The sequence below is a fragment of the Diospyros lotus genome, chromosome 9 (genome assembly GCF_014633365.1).
Source record: "Diospyros lotus cultivar Yz01 chromosome 9, ASM1463336v1, whole genome shotgun sequence".
NCBI lineage: Eukaryota > Viridiplantae > Streptophyta > Magnoliopsida > Ericales > Ebenaceae > Diospyros > Diospyros lotus.
Window position 1 is genome coordinate 13,720,737 of NC_068346.1, and position 21,985 is coordinate 13,742,721.

At 39.2% G+C, this 21,985-nt stretch overlaps 2 protein-coding genes across 4 annotated transcripts; one reads left to right on the top strand and one right to left on the bottom strand.

The window, feature by feature from the left end:
* Positions 1 to 1,822: 1,822 nt before the first annotated feature.
* LOC127810117 (uncharacterized) lies at positions 1,823 to 16,603 on the top strand. Of its 2 annotated transcripts, none has more exons than XM_052349386.1 (11): positions 1,823 to 2,059; positions 11,610 to 11,692; positions 11,798 to 11,933; positions 12,193 to 12,686; positions 12,783 to 12,830; positions 13,075 to 13,249; positions 13,831 to 13,943; positions 14,029 to 14,125; positions 14,261 to 14,480; positions 14,955 to 15,108; positions 15,359 to 16,603. In XM_052349386.1, exons 1-11 carry the CDS (start codon positions 1,855 to 1,857, stop codon positions 15,773 to 15,775), a joined length of 2,142 nt encoding a protein of 713 aa, XP_052205346.1. In that variant the 5' UTR covers positions 1,823 to 1,854; the 3' UTR covers positions 15,776 to 16,603. The 2 variants fall into 2 exon arrangements, with proteins under 2 accessions (XP_052205346.1, XP_052205347.1); XM_052349387.1 differs by having other exon boundaries at positions 2,038 to 2,175.
* A 179-nt stretch (positions 16,604 to 16,782) lies between these two features.
* On the bottom strand, positions 16,783 to 19,667 carry LOC127810119 (uncharacterized). 2 transcript variants are annotated; one of them, XM_052349388.1, is made up of 5 exons: positions 19,136 to 19,667; positions 18,145 to 18,301; positions 17,517 to 17,567; positions 17,335 to 17,427; positions 16,783 to 16,998 (listed from the first exon to the last, which is right to left on the bottom strand). In XM_052349388.1, exons 1-5 carry the CDS (start codon positions 19,297 to 19,299, stop codon positions 16,921 to 16,923), a joined length of 543 nt encoding a protein of 180 aa, XP_052205348.1. In that variant the 5' UTR covers positions 19,300 to 19,667; the 3' UTR covers positions 16,783 to 16,920. The 2 variants fall into 2 exon arrangements, with proteins under 2 accessions (XP_052205348.1, XP_052205349.1); XM_052349389.1 differs by having other exon boundaries at positions 19,041 to 19,172.
* Between the last annotated feature and the right edge of the window lie 2,318 nt (positions 19,668 to 21,985).

A 21,985-nucleotide genomic window follows, 5' to 3' on the forward strand; every position in this document is an offset into this window, starting at 1 on the left:
CCTGCAGGAATAAGCATTAAGCTGCTGCTGATGCTGCGGTAATTATTATTATTATATTATTATTATTAGTTAGTTTTGCCATATAAATCATAATGAAGGCTGCTTATATATTCGTAAAAAGTACCCAACAGTAGATGCATGCGAATTAGGAGATGAAAAATCAATACGAAGCGAAGGTGAAGAAAGAAACGGGTTAGAGATGAGAGAGACACGATGCGGATGAGGGGGAGGGGGTGGTGGTGGAAGGGTACCGCGTTGTAACGGTCCAGTGAGGAGGAGTGACACGTGGACGGCTGGGATAAGAAAAGGTGGGTGGGCCCCACTCCCACGTTGATATCTCTGTAAAAAAATTATTAAGGTTCTGAGAATTTTCACGTGGCTAAGATGCGTTAATGTCTGTCTCGACTCTTCTTTCTTGCCTGCCTGCCTGCCGCTGCTTGCTTGCTCGCTCATATGAATGTGACATTGAATGAAAGGTACAATTGAATTGAAGTCTTTTGTTCATTCGTTCGTTCCTTCATTCATTATTGATAATTTTTGACAGTCAGCACTGAGCAGTGGTGTGTTCGGATTGGAATGGAGCCCTGATGATCTGCCCACTGTTCCATCTGCCCACTTCACTGTCAAAACACTTATATTAATTGCTCAACTCAGATGCCCTCTTCCTCCTACTTCACTTCACAGTCTATATTTCATAAACGATATCTAATAAATATGCATTATCTAAAATTTTATAGGTTTATCTAATGCTTCTTTAACTATTGCTATTGCTCTAAGGGCCATTAGCATTATCCAAAGAACAAAAAAGATGCATCAGATCAAATGATTAAAAAGGGTTTTGTTAATGGGTGCATTAAAGTATTTTTTAATACTTATTTATTTATATTAGTTAATATGAAGTATTTATTATTAATTAATTAATAAAAATATTAAAATAAAAGACATATATTAAATGCAATTTGCTTAGCAAAACCCAATTAAGAATCAGATTGGCAAAAAAATAATTGAGAATGAAAGTGATTAATTTGCCTGATAGAAAAAGCCTTTTATGACATTTGTACCCTTCAATTTATTTATTGCAAGACATGTATGTTCTTGTTCTTATTCTTATTCATGGTGTAAAACAATGTTAGGTGTGACAACTCCATCCATGAGTAATAATATATAATAATAATATGTCACAATCATAATTCATATAAGAGTTTTGAATTAATATATAAAAATCTATGAATCCCATTTCAACCTGCAACTTAAAAAGGCACACTCACACTAATAATAATAATAATAAGGTGGTTAATCTTGATGCCCAATGCATAAGTTGAGTGATTGAACAAATAATATACTAAATTTGTACTGATAGATCATAAGTTCGATTGTTATTTTATGTAGTTAAATAAAATTTCACATCTACAATTTATCTCATCTGTCAAAATTGAGAACAAGAGTGACGAGAGTCACATAAAAATGGTCTTTCTAAGTTAGTTAATCTTTATTATTTGACTCTTATCCATGCGGTATGAGTTGATTAAAAATAATAATAATAATATTAAAAAATATTATCTTAACACGAAAGTTTTAATGCTTAATTTATGTAACTAACACTTTTGAGCTATACCATGCCAAACTAATTTATTATAAAAATAAATATATATCAGATATTAATATTAAATGTTACACAAAAAAATATTAAAGTTTTATGTATAATTATCATTTCTGAATAATAAGAATATGGTAACGCAAAACGGGAAAATGATATTTTTATTACCCCATGGTAACGACGTCGTATTAAATCTAAAATCGCGGTGAATCTGAGAATCAAGCTTCAATTGCCTTTGATTCTGAAGTGTCTCTGCGATGGGGTTCTCGGCCTTCCTGAGAAGCTTCAATGGCTTCTACATCTTCAAAAACACAACATTTAGGTCCTCTTTCATGCATTCGCAGGCAAGAGCTTTTTCTTCGGGTTCCAACAAACTCAACGGCCGTGATTCCATCTTACCGGTCCTCATCGTCGGTGCCGGACCTGTTGGACTCGTTCTCTCTATGCTTCTCACCAAACTAGGTATTCCTTCACCTCCGTTTGATGGAACTCGTGATCATCTGTTTGTCTGGCTGACGAGAAAGTGCGGAAATTTGCACCCAAAATTTGGTTAGGAAGCATGAAATTCTAGGAATCAGGTTTTTCCCCTCTTTGGTCTAAGTTCGTGATCCTTTGTTTCGTTGCTGGGAAAGTGTGATTATTTTTGGGGCATGAGGAGAATGTGAAGTTATCAATCTCGTAATGGTGCTTGATTTGCCACTAAAGTGTTCCCTGTGCTTTACTGGTGGATAATCTTATTAGCAATGTCTTTTCTATGGGTTTAGGTCTTTCTTAAGTGGTTCTGGTTTTATTTGCTGCTTACTGATGCGTGCAAAAATCTGTTGGAAAATGATGGGTCTTAGATAGTTTGCAACTAATAGTTGAAATGAGATAAATTGAAGATAAAATAAACACAAGGATTTACGTGGAAAACTCCCAAATAAATTAAGGTAAAAATCACGAGCAATGATAGAAAAATTCACTATAAGAAATAATAGAAGATACAACTTTCCCTCTAAATCACAAGGAGATAATAATAAAATAATCTCTCTTGTAAAATAAGAGAAAATACTATTTTTCTCTACCTCTCTATTTTTTTCTCTCTCTATAATTGAGAAACTTGGGATGCTTGAGGAGAAGATGGGATGAAGGGATGCTTGGGGATTGAGCTCTCCCTCACGCATGAAATGGTGCCTAACCAAGGTAGGCTGCCTACCTTCCAAATTTATTAATTAAATTTGGCCATCTTCCACTTCAATTGCAAAGTGCTGGTGGCTTTGACTATTCAACAATCTCCCACTTGAAGATTTGATTGAGGTTCAATCAATCTTCACACCATTCTTTATTCCCTGCCATTCCATGTTGCTTACGTCTTTGCTAGGCCACTAGGGGATCGACACCAAACGAACTTGTCAGTATTGACTACCTTTGTCATAAAGTCTGCTAGGTTGTCTTTTGTATGAATCTTCTGTATATCCACTGTTCCTTCTTCCACTTTCTCACGAACGAAGTGAAACTGAACTCGAATGTGTTTTGTCTTTGAATGAAAAGCTGGATTCCTTGCAAGATGCAAGGCACTCTGACTGTCACAGAACAGAGAAATCTTCTCTTGTTTGTCCCCGAGTTCCTCCAATACCATCTTCAACCATACTGCTTCTTTACTAGCTTGTGTAGCTGCTACATATTCTGCTTTTGTTGTTGACGTGACCACAACTGACTGCAGTTTTGAAACCCAGCTTACAGCTCCGCCACTAAGTGCAAACACATATCCTGTGGTGGATTTGCTTTTGTCAAGATCACCTGCATAATCTGAGTCAACATATCCTCTGACAGTAAAGTCTGATCTCCCATAACATAATGCAACATCTGTGGTCCTCTTAATGTATCTCAAGACTCTTTTCATGGCATTCTAATGCTCTTTACTAGGATTCGCCATATACCGACTAACCACTCCCACTGCTTGTGCAATGTCTGGTCTTGTACAGATCATAGCGAACATCAAACTTCTCACTGTTGATGCATACGGTACTCGAGACATTTCTTTCCTCTCTGCTTCATTGCTAGGACACATACTTGAGGATAACTTGAAATTAACAGGAAGTGGGGTAGAAATTGGCTTACAATCTTTCATGTTGAAGCGTCGCAAGATCTTCCTTAGGTAGTTCTTTTGAGAAAGCCAAATCCTTCCTATTATTTCTGTCTCGGTGAATTTGCATCCCTAGAATCTTGTTTGCTGGTCCCAAGTCCTTCATTTCAAATTCCCTAGCCAACTGTGCCTTCAATTCTTTAATATGATCTTTGTTGGGGCCTGCCACCAACATGTCATCTACATACAACAGCAAAATAGTGTAATCACTTTCACCAAACCTCTTGAAATATGCACAAGGGTCTGCATTAAGTCTGTTGTATCCAAGGCTCATGATGAAGGAATCAAATCTCTTATACCAACATCTCGATGCCTGTTTGAGACCATATAGAGATTTGTTCAACTTGCAAACCAAGTTCTCTTTTTCTTTTTCTTCAAAACTTTTTGGTTGGAGCATATATATTTCTTCTTCAAGATCTCCATGAAGAAAAGCCGTCTTCACATCTAGCTGTTCCAGATGTAGGTCAAATGTAGCACACATTGCCAGGACAACTCGAATTGTAGTAATTCGAACAACAGGAGAAAATATCTCATTGAAATCAATCCCTTCTTTCTGAGCATATGAAAATATCTCATTGAAATCAATCCCTTCTTTCTGAGCATATCCCTTTACCACCAGTCTTGCACGATACCGCTTCACTTGATCATCGCTATTACGCTTGATCTTGTACACCCATTTGTTACCAATAGGTTTCCTTCCTTGTGGTAACGATACAAGTTCCCAAGTCTTGTTCTTATGAAGAGCTTCAATTTCTTCCTGCATTGCTGCCATCCACTGAGATGCATCTAAACTATTCAGTGCTTCTTGGAGAATTGATGGCTCTCCATCCTCTGTTAGAAGACAATATGCAACATTGCTCTCCATGACATAATTCGAGTGCCAACCTGGTTGTCTTATCAAGCGACTTGACCGACGAATTTCCGGTGCCTCAGACACAATTGGTTCTTGTTCCTCATGCCCTGGTGCTACTTCAGAAGAATCATTTTCTTCAGATTCTTTTTCTACCTGTATCACTACAGTCTCTGAATTTTCTTTCACCGTGCTATCATCATCTTCTTTTCTCTGTAGTTTATCTTCTACAAAGATAGAAGATAACATCTCTGCTGATGACAACTTTGTGGGTAGTGGGATCCCACAAGCGATACCTCTTGACTCCATCAGCATATCCCAAGAAGATACACTTTCTGGATTTTGAATCCAACTTCGTTGTTTCTTGGGCATTATACATCACGTACACAGGACTTCCAAACGTATGAAGGTGAGAATAGTTAGTTGGCTTACCAGTTGTCATGAACCTAGGGTTCATAACGGGGCTGGATTGGCAATCGGAAGAATCCGATTGAGTAGAACTAAGAACAGAAAGTTTAGAGGGATATTTGGACAGAAATGGGGGAAGGATGTAGAGAGAAATGAGGGAGAGAAGTAGAGAGAAAATGAGAGAGAATCAGATATTCAATTCAATAATGTTCAGCCTACATCCCCTCCATTTACATCAGCCTTATATAGGCATATTTGTCCCCTAACAGCCTTGCACATGCAGCCATGTGCACCTAACTAATTGCTAGAATATCCCTAACAAACTATTCTACCCTATTACAATAATACCCTTTTATTACTCATAGGGTCATGACAATTCCCCCCTCCATAAGAGAGTTCTTGTCCCCAAGAACTTGTCGCAAATAGCCATTGCTCTTCATCCAATTCCAACATTTTCTATGCGGATAATCCTCCTTTCTTTCTTCCTACTTCTAGGTCTCTTCTTCTTCATTATTAGGTTTTCAAGACCAATTCCAAGTATGAATTGGCCCAGAATTTTAATAGGGAAAACTTCATTACCATCCAAAACAAGTAAGAAGGGCAGATCTTCAGCCATTGTTGCTGTTACTCCATCCCCATTCAACCCACAGCCATGATTTGCTGCAGAAATATCAACAGCAGCCTCAAAATGCAGCAATGGAGATTTGTATTCTTTCCTTGAATACTTATATCAAGGCTGTTTGTGAGTATTAACATTAGGAGCTGCTGCAACTTCACTTCCAGCCAACGATTGCTCAATAATTGACACCTGGCCAAGTGTTTCAGCACTAGTAAGAGTGCTTGAGAGGCTGTCAATTGATTGAGTGTCATCCTCCAATCCCTTTTCCTCACTTTTTTCTTCCTCCTCCTCTTCCCCTTCTTCCTTAAAGTTGGACTGCTCTTGTTGCGGAATCCCAAAAACATCACTATCGAGAACTTCTTTTCCAAAGGAATCGGTGTGTTCCTTTAATTCTCCTTTTGCCCACACACCTTGTATCAAACCCCCGCAAAGTCTGCTATTGCTGCCAGCATTGTCATTATTGTCACCTTTCTTGTCCATTCCACCTAGGCCAACATACTTCTTCCACTCCGTATTGGAGGTAGGCAGTGAATCTGCTTCTTGCCTCATAAATTTCTCCTTCGGCTGCTCCATTTTAAGGAATTCATCTTTGTTAAAATTTTCGTGATAATCATCAAAGTATTCCACCAGAAAGTTGTAATGATACTTCTTAATAAATATCATCGCAAATTCTTGTAACTTCTCACGAAACATTCGACCGAATTCCTTGCATTCTTCATCAAACCCACTGCTGGTTCCTTTGTCCAATTGGTTGATCCCCTTCTTATGTTCCTTGTTGCTGTCAACTGAAAATGCAGCCTTCTTTGGCTGCCATTGAGGCTCCATTCCAGCTGAAAATGAAGCATTCTTTTGCTGCAATTTAGGGCTCATTTGCTCCATGTATGCACTGCTCCCCTTGGCTGTCTTTGTTTCCCTCTGCTCACAGCCTCTCCAAACTTCATGAGTAGGACACCCCACTGAAAATGCAGCCTTCTTTGGCTGCCATTGAGTCTCCCATGGCCTCATGTACGCATTGCCTGCCTTGGCAGAACTTTTACTAGCAAAACGAGACACAGGCCAAGAATTTGGAGCGCTATCCACCCTGCTTCGCCTCCCAAATTCAAACGTCTGAACGAAGGGTTGCTCTCTCTCTTGGAATTTAATCATGTCAGCTGGCAATAGACTAAACAGATCGAACTTTACCTGGCTACATTGCCAGCGATGTCCGCCTCCCGAACTCCAACCCACAATGCTATGACAGTCATTTATCAACCAGACATCGGAATCAATTTCTGGAAATCAGCCTGTTTCTACTTCCATTATCTGTAGAAGTATATAATTGCCGGAGTTGAAATCACAACCAAAGCGACTCACGATCACTTATGTCCACGGTCACCGTCAAAATCGCCTTCAATTATGACTCAAAATTCCTCCAAGTCGGCTTGCCTCAAACGGAATCCGCAGAGATTTGGGTTGGCTTCGCCTCCCTTGCTCAATTGTGCTGCAACTAACAGAATTCTCCAGAATTGAGAATTTGATGGCTGCAGTATTTTATGAATTGGCTTCCAATTCCGCCAAATCTGCTTCGGCTTGCTGACCCACACTGTCCAGCCTTGGAAATAGCCGCAATCCACCTGCTCCTTCTACTTCACAACAATTGCCCAGGACTAGCGATTGCCTCACCACAGCTAGCGATCTTCAGTCCTCTAGCAAAATGAACCGCTAAGCAACGGATCCGATTCCGCCTTCTTGTTCGCCTGTTGCAGAAGTCCCTACACTCGCCTCGCCTCCTAATCGACTATAGCAACTCGGAAAACAATAGCGATTCACCCTACTGTTCCACCTTCAATAGTCGCTCCGATTCCGATCCAATACCTGCTGCACCACTCTGATTTGACTTCAGATTCAACTCGGTATCACCGTCGACACTCTCCTAGCTTGTGTCGTCTTCAATTCCGAGCAAGATTTATTAAAATTCGCTGCCGTTCGTCAACATTTTGCCTCGCCCATTTCGAATCTGTTGTTGGATCACCTTCGATGGACTCCGATTGTGAAGGCTCCTCAGTTCATGTTGCCTCTAATGCTGTCCGCATCGCCAACTTCAGCGAATCTCCCATCCCAGTCGTTCTCTCTAGTCGCGAATCCTCCTCTGGTTCTTCCTACCCACTGGTCGCGTCAGGTAATGGTCGCGACACCTTCCTCGCCCCTGTCGTCAACTCCAGCGGAGCTCTTGCAACCTGTCTTCCGCTTCAGTCGCACACGCCTAGGCCGTTTGCTTCACCTTCGACGGACTCACGCTCGTCTTGGACAGTCGCAACACTCCCAAGTCCAAATCGCGACCTCCTGGCTGTTCGCATCAACACCAACGGACTCGCTATCACCTCGGAACTTCTGCCTATTCCGTTTAATCACTGAAATTGATTTCAGCAGCCTTTGAAACGAATCGGAACCACCGCCAAGAATCGTTGCTCTGCTTCGGCTCTAGCTGGTTAGCACTCTGGACTTTGAATCCAGAGACCTGGGTTCGACTCCCGGTGGGACCTCCAAATCAGATCGGACACTATTGAATTTACGAACTCACAGCCAAGGACGATTACTCTGATACCAATTTGTCATGAACCTAGGGTTCATAACGGGGCTGGATTGGCAATCGGAAGAATCCGATTGAGTAGAACTAAGAACATAAAGTTTAGAGGGATATTTGGACAAAAATGGGGGAAGGATGTAGAGAGAAATGAGGGAGAGAAGTAGAGAGAAAATGAGAGAGAATCAGATATTCAATTCAATAATTTTCAGCCTACATCCTCTCCATTTACATCAGCTTTATATAGGCATATTTGTCCCCTAACAGCCTTGCACATGCAGCCATGTGCACCTAACTAATTGCTAGAATATCCCTAACAAACTATTCTACCCTATTACAATTTTTCAGATCAATCGCAGTTGATGGAGATCGATTGATCACATAACAGGCGGTCTTGACTGCTTCTGCCCAAAATGACTTTGCTAGTTTTGCAGTCTTCAACATTGCTCTTGTTCTCTCTAACAAGGTTTTGTTCATTCGCTCTACCACTCCATTTTGTTGTAGAGTGTATGTTGTAGTGAACTGTCTCTTGATACCTTCCTCTTGACAGAAATCATTAAACTCATCGCTAGTACATTCTCCTCCATTGTCAGTCCTCAAACACTTGATCTTCTTTCCCGATTCAAGTTCTACCTGCGCTTTGAACACTTTGAAAACTAGGAATACATCGGCCTTCCTTCTGATTGGGTACACCCAACATCTCCTGGAGTGATCATCAATAAAAGATACAAAGTATCTTGCACCTCCTTGGGATAAAATTGGTGCTTGCCAAACATCAGAATGAACTAATTCCAAGATAACTTTACTTCTAACAGTGGAACTGTTGAATTTTGATCTATGCTGCTTGCTCATGACACAATGCTCACAAAAGGGTAATGATACCTTGTTGAGCCTTGGGAGAAGCTTTTGTTCTGAGAGAATCTTCAAACCTCGTTCTGACATGTGGCCAAGTTTACGGTGCCACATCATCGTTGATTCTTCTGCAGAGCTTGTCGAAGCAACATTCATTTCTCCCTCTTGTAGCGTCTCTCCATTAAGCATGTATAGATTTGCAGCTATCTTTTCTGCTTTCATCACCACAAGCGCGCCTTTTATTATCTTCATGATCCCATTCTCAATACGGGTTTTACACCCAACATCATCTAGTTGTTCTAAAGACAATAGATTTTTCTTCAGGCCTTTGACATGTCGTACTTCTTGATAGTGCGAATCGTATCGTCATGCATCTTTATTTTGATAGTATCGATACCAGCGATCTCCAAGGCATGATCATTTCCCATGAACACAGATCCTCCTGAGATAGGTTCATATTTATGAAACCATTCTTTCCGAGGGGTCATATGCCATGATGCTCCTGAATCCATAATCCAAACATCAATAAGTTTCTTTCTGCTTTCAACAATCGTTGTTGCCTCGCTGTATAGAATTTCACCATCATCTGAAGTACTTACGACATTTCCCTGAGTATTTGATGACTCGGGACCTTTCCCTTTCTTCTGAAGATGCCAACACTCCTTCTTGATGTGCCCTTTCTTGCCACAATGGTGGCATTTTATATTCTTCTTACTTCTTGACTTTGATCTACCATGATTATGGCTCCCACTGGGACCACGTTCCGTTGACCTTCCTCTCGTCATCAATAATGCCTCCGCTTGTTGCGAATTTGCCAACCTGTCCTCCTTATTTCTGCGCCTTTGTTCCTCTTCCAAAATTGCGGCTGCAACATCCTCAAAGACTAAATAGTCAGTGAGAATATTATTGGTCAGGTTGATGATGAGTTGGTCATACGAATCTGACATGCTTTGAAGTAGAAGTTCCGCACGCTCATTTACATCTATTTTGTAACCCAACTTTGAGAGTTTAGAAAATAGTGTATTAATGGCGTTGATATGATCCGTTACTAAAACAGATTCTGACATCCGAAGAATGTAGTCTTCTTTTTAAGAAGATTTTGTTGTGTAATGACTTGGCCTCGTACAACTTTGTGAGAGTATCCCAGATCTCCTTTGCAGCCTTCTTCTCTTCCACACTTGACAAGACTTCATCGGCTAGACTCAAGTGTAGATTTGCGACAGCAGTGTCGTTCATTTTCTTCCACTTGCTATCGTTAGTGATCTCCACCGGTCTTTCTCCGATCGCCTCTATACAATCTTCTTTTGTTAAGATTGCCTTTATCTTCATTTTCCATAACGAGAAATTATTCCCATTAAACTTCTCTATCTCGAACTTTGTTGCCATTTTGTTCACCTTGATTTCAACCGTTTCACTATGAACCGTGAACAGTACCGTATACGTGAACAATGCGTATACGTGCCCAGTACTCTGAAAAGAGTGAATAATAATCTAACTTATTTTCTGATGTGGAGGATCCACTTTTTAGTGGCAACCACAAGCATACGATAAGTAGATATCAACACTCAAGTCAGGCTCTGATACCACTTGTTGGAAAATGATGGGTCCTAGATGGCTTGCAACTAATAGTTGAAATGAGATAAATTGAAGATAAAATGAACACAAGGATTTACGTAGAAAACCCCCAAACAAATTAGGGTAAAAACCACGGGCAAGGATAGAAGAATTTACTATGAGAAATAATAGGAGATACAATTTTCCCTCTAAATCACAATGAGATAATAATAAAATAATATCTCTTGTAAAATAGGAGAAAATACTATTTTTCTCTACCTCTCTATTTTTCTCTCTCTCTATAATTGAGAAACTTGGGATTCTTGAGGAGAAGATGGGATGAAGGGATGCTTGGGGATTGAGCTGGGGAGGCCTATTTATAGGCCTCCCTCACGCATGAAATGCGTTTGGCAGAAGGCATACGCAGCAGCCAAATTTGGCTGCTGCCTAACCAAGGTAGGCTGCTTACCTTCCAAATTTATTAATTAAATTTGGCCATCTTCCACTTCAATTGCAAAGTGCTGACGGCTTTAACTATTCAACAAAATCTACTGAGAATTTCTTTCATGAGTTTTTTATGAGCAACTAGGGTTCACTATAGGAATTTCATAATTCTGTCGCAGGTCCGCTGATTTTGAATTGTTGTTGTTACTTTTAGCTTGTATATATGTTTCACTCTGAGAATCTCAAACTGAACTCTTTCTGGACGATCAGGAAAAGAAACAGAACATAACACCTTGTGTTTTCTCCTTTTTCTTTCCCTCTAAATTCAGTATCATTTTCTATTTTGTGCGTCGTCTTTGTAAATTATAATAATCATTCGTTTAAAGAGCAACCAAAATGTGTGGTGTTATGGTTCTACCAGTGGTCTCTTTCTTTGTTTGTGCACATGTGCTTGCACCTTGGTGTGCCTATGCATGTTTGTTAAATGTCACTCATGATGTACTCTTTCTTAGCAGATTATTTTTCTTATTATGAGTTGATAGTATTTTCACTCAATTTGGAAAAGAGTCTTAACTTTATGTACATCCCATTTGACAGGGATCAAATGTGCAGTTATAGAGAAAAACAAGAATTTTTCTAAACATCCACAGGCTCATTTTATCAACAACCGGTCTATGGAGGTTGGTTTCTTATACAATACATGGTGATGAAGACCCTTCACAACAATCTGGATTCATCAGAGATTTTACTTCTGTGATGACTTGCAGTTCTTGTGTTTTCTCCAGGTGTTCTGCAAATTAGATGGCCTAGCACAGGAAATCCAGAGGTCTCAACCACCAGTAGATTTGTGGAGAAAGTTTATATATTGCACATCACTTTCTGGTTCTATTCTTGGATCAGTTGATCATATGCAACCTAAAGGTGAGATTAACATCTCTGTCACATTTCTATCGTGTGGCTTTTCAAGAGTTTGCTTCCCTATGTGTCTCACTTTTATGGTCTGGCAAACTTATTGTTCTCGTATCAAGTGGGATATCTTTTATAGATTTGATTGCAGGGCAAACACTGGTACCGGCTGGTTGTTACTGGAGTCATATGGATAGCGAACAGAAAATGTTTTAGTATTCTTAATGATATTCATGATTTCAAACTTAATTTGCCTAATTTTATTTATCTGCAGGTTTTGAGCAAATTGTCAGCCCAGTCTCTGTGGCACACTTCTCACAGCATAAACTAACCAGATTACTTCTAAAGAAGCTTGAAAATCTCAATTTTCGTGTTGTCACTTTTGAAGGATTAGGAAATCTTGAACATGAGCCAGTTAATGGAAGGGAGATATTAATGGGTCATGAATGTGTCTCAGTTGATACCACAGACCATTGCATTAATGTCACTGCAACTTTACTAAATGATGGGCAATACATGGAAAGAACTTTGCAGTGTGGTATCCTTGTTGGTGCAGATGGTGCTGGAAGTACAGTCAGAAAACTTGTAGGAATTGATTTGAGAGGCGAAAAGGATTTGCAAAAGCTTGTCAGTGTCCACTTCTTAAGCCAAGAGCTTGGACACTACTTACTCAATGAGAGACCTGGTATGCTATATTTTATTTTTAATACTGAATCTATCGGGGTTCTTGTTGCTCATGATCTCAAGGAAGGAGAATTTATATTGCAGGTAGTGCAGGTTTAGCATGTGCTATTTCCTTTGTTTACCTATCAACTCTATAACACATACCATGTATTTACAGCTTGATTTTACTTGTTTTTCCAGATCCCATTTTATCCTCCTCAGCAGAAGCTGGAAGATTTCACCTCTGAGGTACTTTCCATTTCCTTTAGAACTCATTGAATGGAAAATGACAATTGACAACCACTATGTTTTTAAGCTTAAGGGACAAAACATGCTAGGATTAGTTTGATAGGAGGAGGCATCATACACAGTATTTATATTCTGAATGAGAGAAACATATTGGCCATCTTGAGGTTGTAGCAGAATAAATTTGAAATTTTATGCCAGATTCATTTTTGAGCAATTGTTTCTTCTAACTTTCAAATTGTTGTAGATGTGTGAGAAGATAATCTTCCAATTGGTTGGGAAAGAGCTTGCAGACATAGATGTGGTTGATATAAAACCATGGGTGATGCATGCTGAAGTTGCCGAGAAGTTCATGTCTAGTGACAACCGCATAATACTTGCTGGTGATGCTGCTCATCGTTTTCCTCCAGCCGGTGGTTTTGGTATGTTATGACAACCTAATATCCCTTTCCATCTGCAATGATGAAAATTTATTCATGCACAGCATTTGTGGGACAAAAATGCTCTGCAGTTGAGCAAGAGAGATTTCTGTCTCTTACCTAACTGTTGGAGCATTGTGGAGGGGCTTGGAGGGTGGGGGGTTGGGCCTAGTTATTTTTCCCTCAATGTGGGGTAAAAGAGTCTTGACCTCACATCTTGCTTATATGTGAAAGTTTTGAATCGGAATCACTGTTTTTCAGTATTCACTAATTTGGTGAATCTATTATGTTGAAATTGTATGAGTGATTTCTAAACAAGCTTGTAGTATTGTCAAACATCTTGGTGCAGTCTGTATGGATATGATATCTGAACTATTGGAACGAGGATGATAATGTAGGTTTCCTTTGGGGTGTAAATATAGAGAGGAGGTCCAATTACTTGTTGCGTGACATTCATTTTTCATGGATTGTTAAGGAATGCTCCTTTTTTTTTTTTTTTTTTAAATATGAAGAAAAAGAGATGCCCTAGACTCCCTGTGATGTGAAGAAAAAGAAATATCTTAGAATCTTCATGGTTTATGCAGGAATGAATACTGGCATCCAGGATGTTCATAATCTTGCCTGGAAGTTGGCAACCGTGTTTAAAGGCATTTCTCCATATTCAATTCTTCGAACTTATGAAATGGAACGCCGCCCTGTAAAGTTTTACCTCAACTTCCTTTCTATTTCTGTTTCCTTCTTTCATTTTGAAGTCTGATGAAACATTCCTTGAACATCTTCAGATTGCCATTTTCAATACAGCTCTCAGTGTCCAAAATTTTAGAGCAGCCATGGCAGTACCAGCTGCACTTGGTCTCAATCCAACTGTTGCAAACTCTGGTAACTGAAATCAGCTGATTGCTTAGGACTATTTCACACTTTCTAGTCACATGGTCTCTGATCATTTTGACTGTTATATTGGAATGCTTTCCTTTTATAATAATTATTATCATTATAACTATTTTGGTTTGGCAGTACATCGAGCAATTAATTATGGGATTGGTTCCTTTTTACCATCTGGACTGCAGAGGGGACTTTTAGATGGAATTTTTGCCATAGGCCGTGCACAACTCTCTGATCTTGTTTTGAGTGATAACAACCCACTTGGATCTTCAAGGCTCAATAAACTGAGGGATATATTTGAAGAAGGAAGGAGTCTTCAGCTACAGTTCCCTGCTGAGGATCTTGGTTTCAGGTAACACTGCTCTACAATTTGCTCGTTACTCAAAATTGAAACTTCCGATCTTTAAATTTGCCTCTAGAATTCTCAGACTTGATTCAATGAATATTTTGAGGACACACGTTGGTGCAGTTGGTGGTTGCTTCTCTGCAACCAAGATTAAATGGAAACAACTTACTTGCATACAGGAAGTCTTGCATGTGTTTGTGGTGCCAGCAGCCTTGTCACTGGACTGCTATTTTTGTTTTACATAAAATATTTTCATTTATAGATATTGGCCTATGGCCAATGGTAGACCATTACATGTGCTGGTTGTTGTATCCGCCTGGGACTTTTGGATGAAAAATTTTTCTCAGGTAGGAAGCCATCATTATCAGCTCCTGATTTGGTTATCACCCCCTGGTCAGGATAAATGAATTAGGACCGGATCAGCTATTAATTTAGTTCTAGGATAGCCGGGTACCTGTCTAACTGCAACTCTTCATGTAGGTACCTCCAAGGAGCACTTGTTCCGGATGAAGGTTACTGTTCAGGTAGGACAGAGTCACCAAGAAGCCATCGGCAGGATTATGTTCCCTCTGCAGATGTCGGATCAAGGTTGCCTCATATGAGCATTATGGCATTGTTGAACTTGGCAACTGAGGTATGCAATGCTTTACATGGATTTCTGATTGTGTTTATGTGCGGGCCACCCACATGAACTATTTCTTCCATGGAGTGTGGCAGCCAGATAATGTGCTGTCATTAGCCGACATGTCAGCCATGTTTATTTGTGAGTTGTGACCTTAGGAACAGGCAACTCTTGGCTCCTCTTGTTCCTTGAGCAACTGCGAAGTTGGTTGGTCTTATATATCTCTTTTCTGTTTGCTTAAAAATAAAAATGTTTTTTGCAGGAGACATTTTCTACACTGGATCTTGTATCTGGAGACAAAGTTGAGTTTCTTCTTATTATAGCACCATTGGAGTCATCTTACTGTCTGGCTCATACTGCATTAAAGGTGGCAAATGAATTCAAAGTTTCAACTAGAGTGTGTGTGATGTGGCCGCATGATTCTGTTGATGGAGCTGAAGTAGGAAGCAAGGAATCATTGAGACCACGGGAAAGTTACATAGATGTTGTGGAAGTTAAACAGGCATCAACTTCATTGTCCTGGTGGGATATATGTCGGATGACACCCAGAGGAGCTATTCTTGTCCGGCCTGATCAGCATATCGCTTGGCGGGCGAAATTGGGAGTTGGTGGTGATCCTACCATGGAGATGAGAAGAGTTTTCTCTACTATACTGAGCGTAGAGTCCCCTCGGATATAGTCATTATGTTTAATACAAGAAAAGATGTTTTGTTTTTGGGTGCCGAAGAACCCGCCTTCCCTCCATGGTGATGGTTGCGAGAAGCTACGGACTAGTATTAGCCACAGTAAGGCTTCTTCCATTTAGCTATCTCCACAGTACTTGTTAACCAAGTTGCTGTGTTATATTTCCACTTTTCCAGTGAACTTCGAGTAAGCAAATGTCAGATATATTTTGTGGTACGTGCTATCTCTGCATATGTGAGACTTCATCTTCAGGAATGAATAATTTGATGCGAACGTACAAACTCCATGATGCTGCTAAATGCTAATTGGCTTAGTGCAGGAGGAAAACCTATTCCATTCTATTTAAGGTGAACAGAATGCTGGTGCTGTTCTGTCTGCCAAGGTTGATTGTCCAGCTAAGTAGTTCAATTTCTTTGGTTGCTTGATTGCCATGGTTCAACTTTTCAGGTTCATACATGGCTAGGTAGGTTGTTCAAATTCTTTGGTTGCTCGGTCTGGTTCACCATGCCCGCCGGTGTATACAAAACAATATTAAGACTTAATCTCACAAAGAGGGTTGCTTTATTATTTACGCATCTTGAATGTGTTTTAGGCATCTTTATCTTCAATAAAAACTTATCCTACCAGCCATGTATGCCTGTGTAAATTGTTTGGGATTTTGGCGTTAATTATTTCTTGCCAAAAATATGAAGGTTCAAGCTTTACAAATAGAACAGCAAGGAGAAAGCATGGATGTATGTGAGTAATTCTGAGTGATTATGCTGTCAAGCGTGGAATGAGACCTAGTTGAAACTAAACAATTTGAGAGTTTTCAATTCTTTTAAAGCGAGAAAACTAGAAGCAAGGTGATAGTGGCATAGGAAGGAATATGCATTCCAAATGTGTACCACTACAAAAACAGTAATATTTACTGCCATGCAGTGGCTAAGTTCTTAGACACTTGGAGTTACAATAACATTTCTACTTGTGTACTCAAAATAAACCTAAAGAAGCAGCAAGCTGTTTTAGTACAAGAATATGCCAATTAAGTAAATCATATACAATGCCATTTTGGTATTTGGTATTTGGTATTTGGAATTGCAAACAATTTTACAGGTGGAGTTCCTGGGTTCAGAGCATCTTTGGACGTTAACCTGTGCATCAAGATTGACTACCAGATGCAACAATCAAGTGGGCAATTGCTGTTGTAACAAGTCCCAGCAACCCACCAGCAATTACCTGCAACAACCGCAAAATTTAGAGAATCATCATAATTTGTGAATCAAACTTTTATTCCCCAATTTTGGTATAAAGGCTTGGAATGGAATGGAATGTTATTTTTGTATCCGTACTTTTTATCAAAGATTCAAGACATCATGATATAATTTTCTATGTTAATTGGAGGAATCAAATGAAATAATCCATCTCCAAAATTACAATCATTCTCTGATATTGTTTGAAACTCCAACGTACAACAGAATTTCTAGTTAACATTCAAGTAATTGGGGCATATGGGTTTCTAATCATCAGTATATAACTACAAACATGATGGTAATGAAATGTTTGCAGCATAACCTGGGGAGGGGTATGCCCCAGAAGTTCGCGTAGTGGTCTGCTCTCAGCCAGAGGATGTTCGTCAGGAAGTTGGTATACGATTTGATTCAAGACCTGAAGAATCCCAAACACAAATTCAATGTCCAAATGAACACACAGTATTTTGGGTGAGGGGCAGGAGGAACAGGCATGAGCAGACACACCTCTGCTTGGCGTCCAGCTTGTAACCTTACACTGAATGCATCATACATCACCTGCCATAACATTCTTACATATTAGAACTCCATTGCAGCAGAGGCACGAGCCATCATGAAGAACTGTAACCAAATAAGCATCTTCCTTTTACTCAACATTGTGGAAGTAACTTTGCATAAATATGATAATGAAGATGAAGAGAATCATGAAACATGCAAATTATAAGAAAAGAAACTCATCACATTTTCTCCAAAATGGTAAAAATCATCAGTATCCAGCATTGACATTGAATTTCCTGAGATGAATATTAGAAGCTGTATGATCCCTTTACACAGACGATATTAAGTCATAACAACTAACAAGCATTATTGTTTCAAGAAGTCTCTTGGATGCAAACAAGGCATTGCATTTGAGACCCTCATTTAAATTTAAGCATAAAGCAATCAGAATAATAAACAATTCTAGCCAAGATCAAATCCTATTGCCAACCCAATATTATGTGTGACCTCTTATCACATTATTCCCTCCAACTCAAAACATTGTAAGAGCGATCATACCACGACTAGTTTATGGGGTTTTAAATGTACATAGAACTATATAATACTTTGTCAAAATGAGTTTGAGAGAGGACCATACAACACATGCTAAGATCAATGCAATTGCAAACATTGATCCTCCGAAACCATCTTGGAGACCAACAGCTGCAGCAAGAGCAGTAACAGTTGCAGAATGGGAAGATGGCATTCCACCAGATCCAACAAGTCGCTTGAGATCCCATCTTCTTTCCTTATACCTGCAAATCGATGAATCTTAAAGACTCTTAGGAGGAACCACTTACATGGTAATGGATGCAGGAACTGCGTTAGCTCTAGAAGCAAAATAAATAAATAAATAAGCCAAGATCAATGACTACCAAGTCAGAGAAATGCTTAGTTTTCCTTCCTGGATCTATCTAAAAAATGTTCCCTAGGCATATCTTTTCATAATAACAATCATGTGGAACATGAAATCAAACTGAAAAGAATAAGAATAGTGATTTCAGCTAGTTGCAGTGAAAAGAGGACCATGCCAAACTGCTACACGAGAATAAAAATAGAAAATGATGGCCCCAAATAGTGATGAAAGATGAAGTGATATTCCAAGTTGATATTTTCTTTTTGTTGTTACCAAAATTCTTTTGCAATCACTATTCTTTGAACGTGCATCGGGTAAACTCAACAGTACCGAGCACACAGGATAATCTACAAAGTGTATGCATCAGGTAAGTACACAAAAATCTATACGTAGACTCTCACGCCAGAGAATTGAACCGTGGTTACCATGCCAAAGTTGGGGTTTTTTCCAAGTTTGATATAACAACCTTGCTTGAACTATGGACTTCACAAGGTGATTAAAATTGTGCGGCTTTCACCTAACTCAGACCGGAAAATAAACAGGGCAAACCAGTCAAACATCTTCACAGAGAGGAAACGAAAATGGGCGCAGACCCAACAAAATCAATTGCAGATCATATTCAAAAACTTGAATCTCACCTACATTCAAGCATTTATCTTTGCTTGCGCATCTACCCATTAATATATATAAATATGTTACATATACGGATCAGAGTTCCATATTGTTTGGTTACCAGGAGGTGAAGAGCTTGATAGATTGAGCAATAGCGAAGGCCATAAGAGCGGAAATGATAGGGTAATTGTTGAATATTGACGACGGCAAAGACAGAGAAGATGCTTCTGCTGTTGCTGATGTGTTTTGCTGCCGCGCTCCAGATGAGTCCCCCCAGTCAACCATCCTCTCTCTCTCCCTCTCTCTCTATCCAAATTATACTCTAATTGTAATATATACAGGTGTGTTGAGAGAGAGGAGACGATGGGTATTGCTATTAGAGAGAGAGAGAGAGAGAGAGAGAGAGAGAGAGAGAGAGAAAATGTTGAAAGAAGTTAGAAAAGGGTGTGAAAACTGAGTTTTTGGAGGGTTGCTTGGGAAGAGGAGAGAGAGAGGAAAAGGGTGTGAAAACTGAGTTTTTGGAGGGTTGCTTGGGAAGAGGAGAAAGAGAAGGCTCTCTCTCTCTCTGTGCAGCCACCATTTCTGGGTGAAGGAAGCGAATATGCCTCCAGTTGTTCGTTCAAACCATCTAAGCATTCCCTTCCGTTCTTTTCTTTCTATTTCAGCCAAAGTGCGGGCAAATAATTCATTCTCTTATTGAATACAAATCCTTATAATGATTACTGTGTTACTATTAATTAATTGATTAAATTCATGACCTTCCTTCCACTCAATTTAGAGTTCCAGAGCCAGCGAGGGTCACGCAGAGATTTACAGAAAAGGGGTAAAAAGTCAAAATTACCCTATTTATTTTGTAAATTTACAAAGTTAGTCACTGCTCTGCCCAACTTCTCCCATCTCCCTTCCCATGGCCACTGTCCTAGTCTCGCTGCCGCTCTCGCCTTGCTGCCCTCGTCTCCGTTGCCTCACTACCTCGCGTCACCTCGTCGATCGTCGCTGGTGATGATCAGCGAGGCGAGGCGAGATAGTGAGGTGATGGAGGTGCAATGACGAGGCGAGGCGAGAGTGGTGACGAGACTGGGGCAACGGCTATGGGAGGGGAGAAAAGAGAAGTAGGGTGGTTGCAATCTATGGAAGGGGGAGGGAGAAAGCAGGGCATGGGGGCAAAATTATTTTTTTGCCCCCTTTTGATAAACCCATCAAACTTTTTAGCATTTTCCCTCAATTTATGCACATCTTTACTTCTTAATAATTTAACATTTTGTTTCCCTCCTTAGTAACATCTTACTTCACACATTTCTGTTCATATCTTGCAGAATTAAGAACTTATTTTAAAAAGGTTAAATTTTATTTTTTATCCATAAAATTTGTTTAAATTATTACCACTGTTTTTATATTTTTAAAAATAATACAAATCTCTCACAACTATATCAGACTATAGAAATTGATCATTTTGTCCCTACTATTTATATTTTTCTTTTTCTCATTACCCCTAATCTCTCTACTTCTTTTTGTTCAATCAAAAATCTAGATGATTGTCTCTACAGGCTCAGGGGTAAAACATGTAAAATTTCATAAAAAGTATTATAGATTAAATTTTTATGGTGACATTTGTTTCATATGGAGGTGTGAACTGAATGTCCTGTTATGTATAAATTGTGATCACATTCCGGTTTACCCGACTGATAAATCAGGAGGGAAGGTTGTTTGTCTCCAAAACTAGTTTGGCAAATCTCAAAACCTGAGTTATAAAAAAAAAAAAAAAAAAACAAAATCTAGATAACAATTGAAAACCATTTAGGAGCTAAATCTTTCGCATCATGGAGACAAACTAAATGGACAATCTAGGTTGCACAATGAAAACAAAGACAATTGATTCATCTTTATTGTGTGGAACACAAATCAATCGATCTGTATTCACACAATGAAGACAAATCTAGATCAGACGATTTCGTGCATGCCTAATTCATCTTCATCAAATATGAACAATTTCACAAATATGCAAGAATGGTTCAATAAATTCCTCCCACTCTATCTCTTATCAAACCCACACACAACGGGTTATAACAACTTGCTGGCAAATTTTTCTTTAACTTTAGATGAGAGAGATATGAGTCCTTAAACAAATTTTAATAAAAATAATTATAATTAATTAATAACAAGAGAGTATGTATTACATGAGAGTTAATCTTAATAGAGTGTGTGTCATTTTTTATAACATAAGAATAATTAGTACAATTTAAACAAACTTTACGACATAGAGTTGAAAAGAAGAGAGGATGAATGAATTAAAAGAGCTACGTGAGAATATGTTCATGAAATTAAAAAAAAAAATAAGTTAAAAGAATTTTATAATGCAAAATTGAAATTAAAAGCCGATTACCGGTTATACTTAAGGGTGTGCAATTGATTATAACCGAACTGAATCAACCAAAATTATTAATCGAACCGAATCGACTGACTAACCACAACAAACCAAAATCGTGCTAATCAAACCGAACCGAAAATCGAACTGGAGCCTAAGAGCCTAAGATGACTACAAGAGACCGGCTTTGCTGCTGCTGTCGGCCACCTAGCCGACCGGTGATTCCAATAATTGGAACCGATCATCGGATTCCACTAACTACGGTGACCCACATACCCAAAAATTAAAAGCATCTAATGGTTGGATTTTAATAGATCTAGGTTTCAAACTTTCAATATAAAAGAGAAATAGCTGAAAAACTTACCGAAAAACCATAGACATCGTCTTCATCTTCGCCATCGACAACGGCGACAGATGGTGGAGGGAGAGAGAAGAAATGAAGAGATGAAGACAAACAGCCTTCGGCCAGTGCCTGATCTACGAAACATTGAAGAGTTTTCGTCTTCGCCATCACCATCGCCATCGAAAAGCCTTCACCATCACCAAATCTGTGAAGACTCGAACACAAAGAGAAGAGAAGAAATGGCGAGATGCGTGCGCGCGAGC

Coding starts and splice junctions, on each gene's coding strand:
- LOC127810117 (XM_052349386.1), top strand. CDS start 1,855: ATGGGGTTCTCGGCCTTCCTGAGAAGCTTCAATGGCTTCTACATCTTC. Junction 13,250..13,830: donor TCCTCCAGCCGGTGGTTTTG/GTATGTTATGAC, acceptor TGGTTTATGCAG/GAATGAATACTGGCATCCAG. Junction 13,944..14,028: donor ATGAAATGGAACGCCGCCCT/GTAAAGTTTTAC, acceptor GAACATCTTCAG/ATTGCCATTTTCAATACAGC.
- LOC127810119 (XM_052349388.1), bottom strand. CDS start 19,299: ATGGTTGACTGGGGGGACTCATCTGGAGCGCGGCAGCAAAACACATCA. Junction 17,568..18,144: donor CATTGATCTTAGCATGTGTT/GTATGGTCCTCT, acceptor ATGTTATGGCAG/GTGATGTATGATGCATTCAG. Junction 17,428..17,516: donor AAGCTGGACGCCAAGCAGAG/GTGTGTCTGCTC, acceptor GGGATTCTTCAG/GTCTTGAATCAAATCGTATA.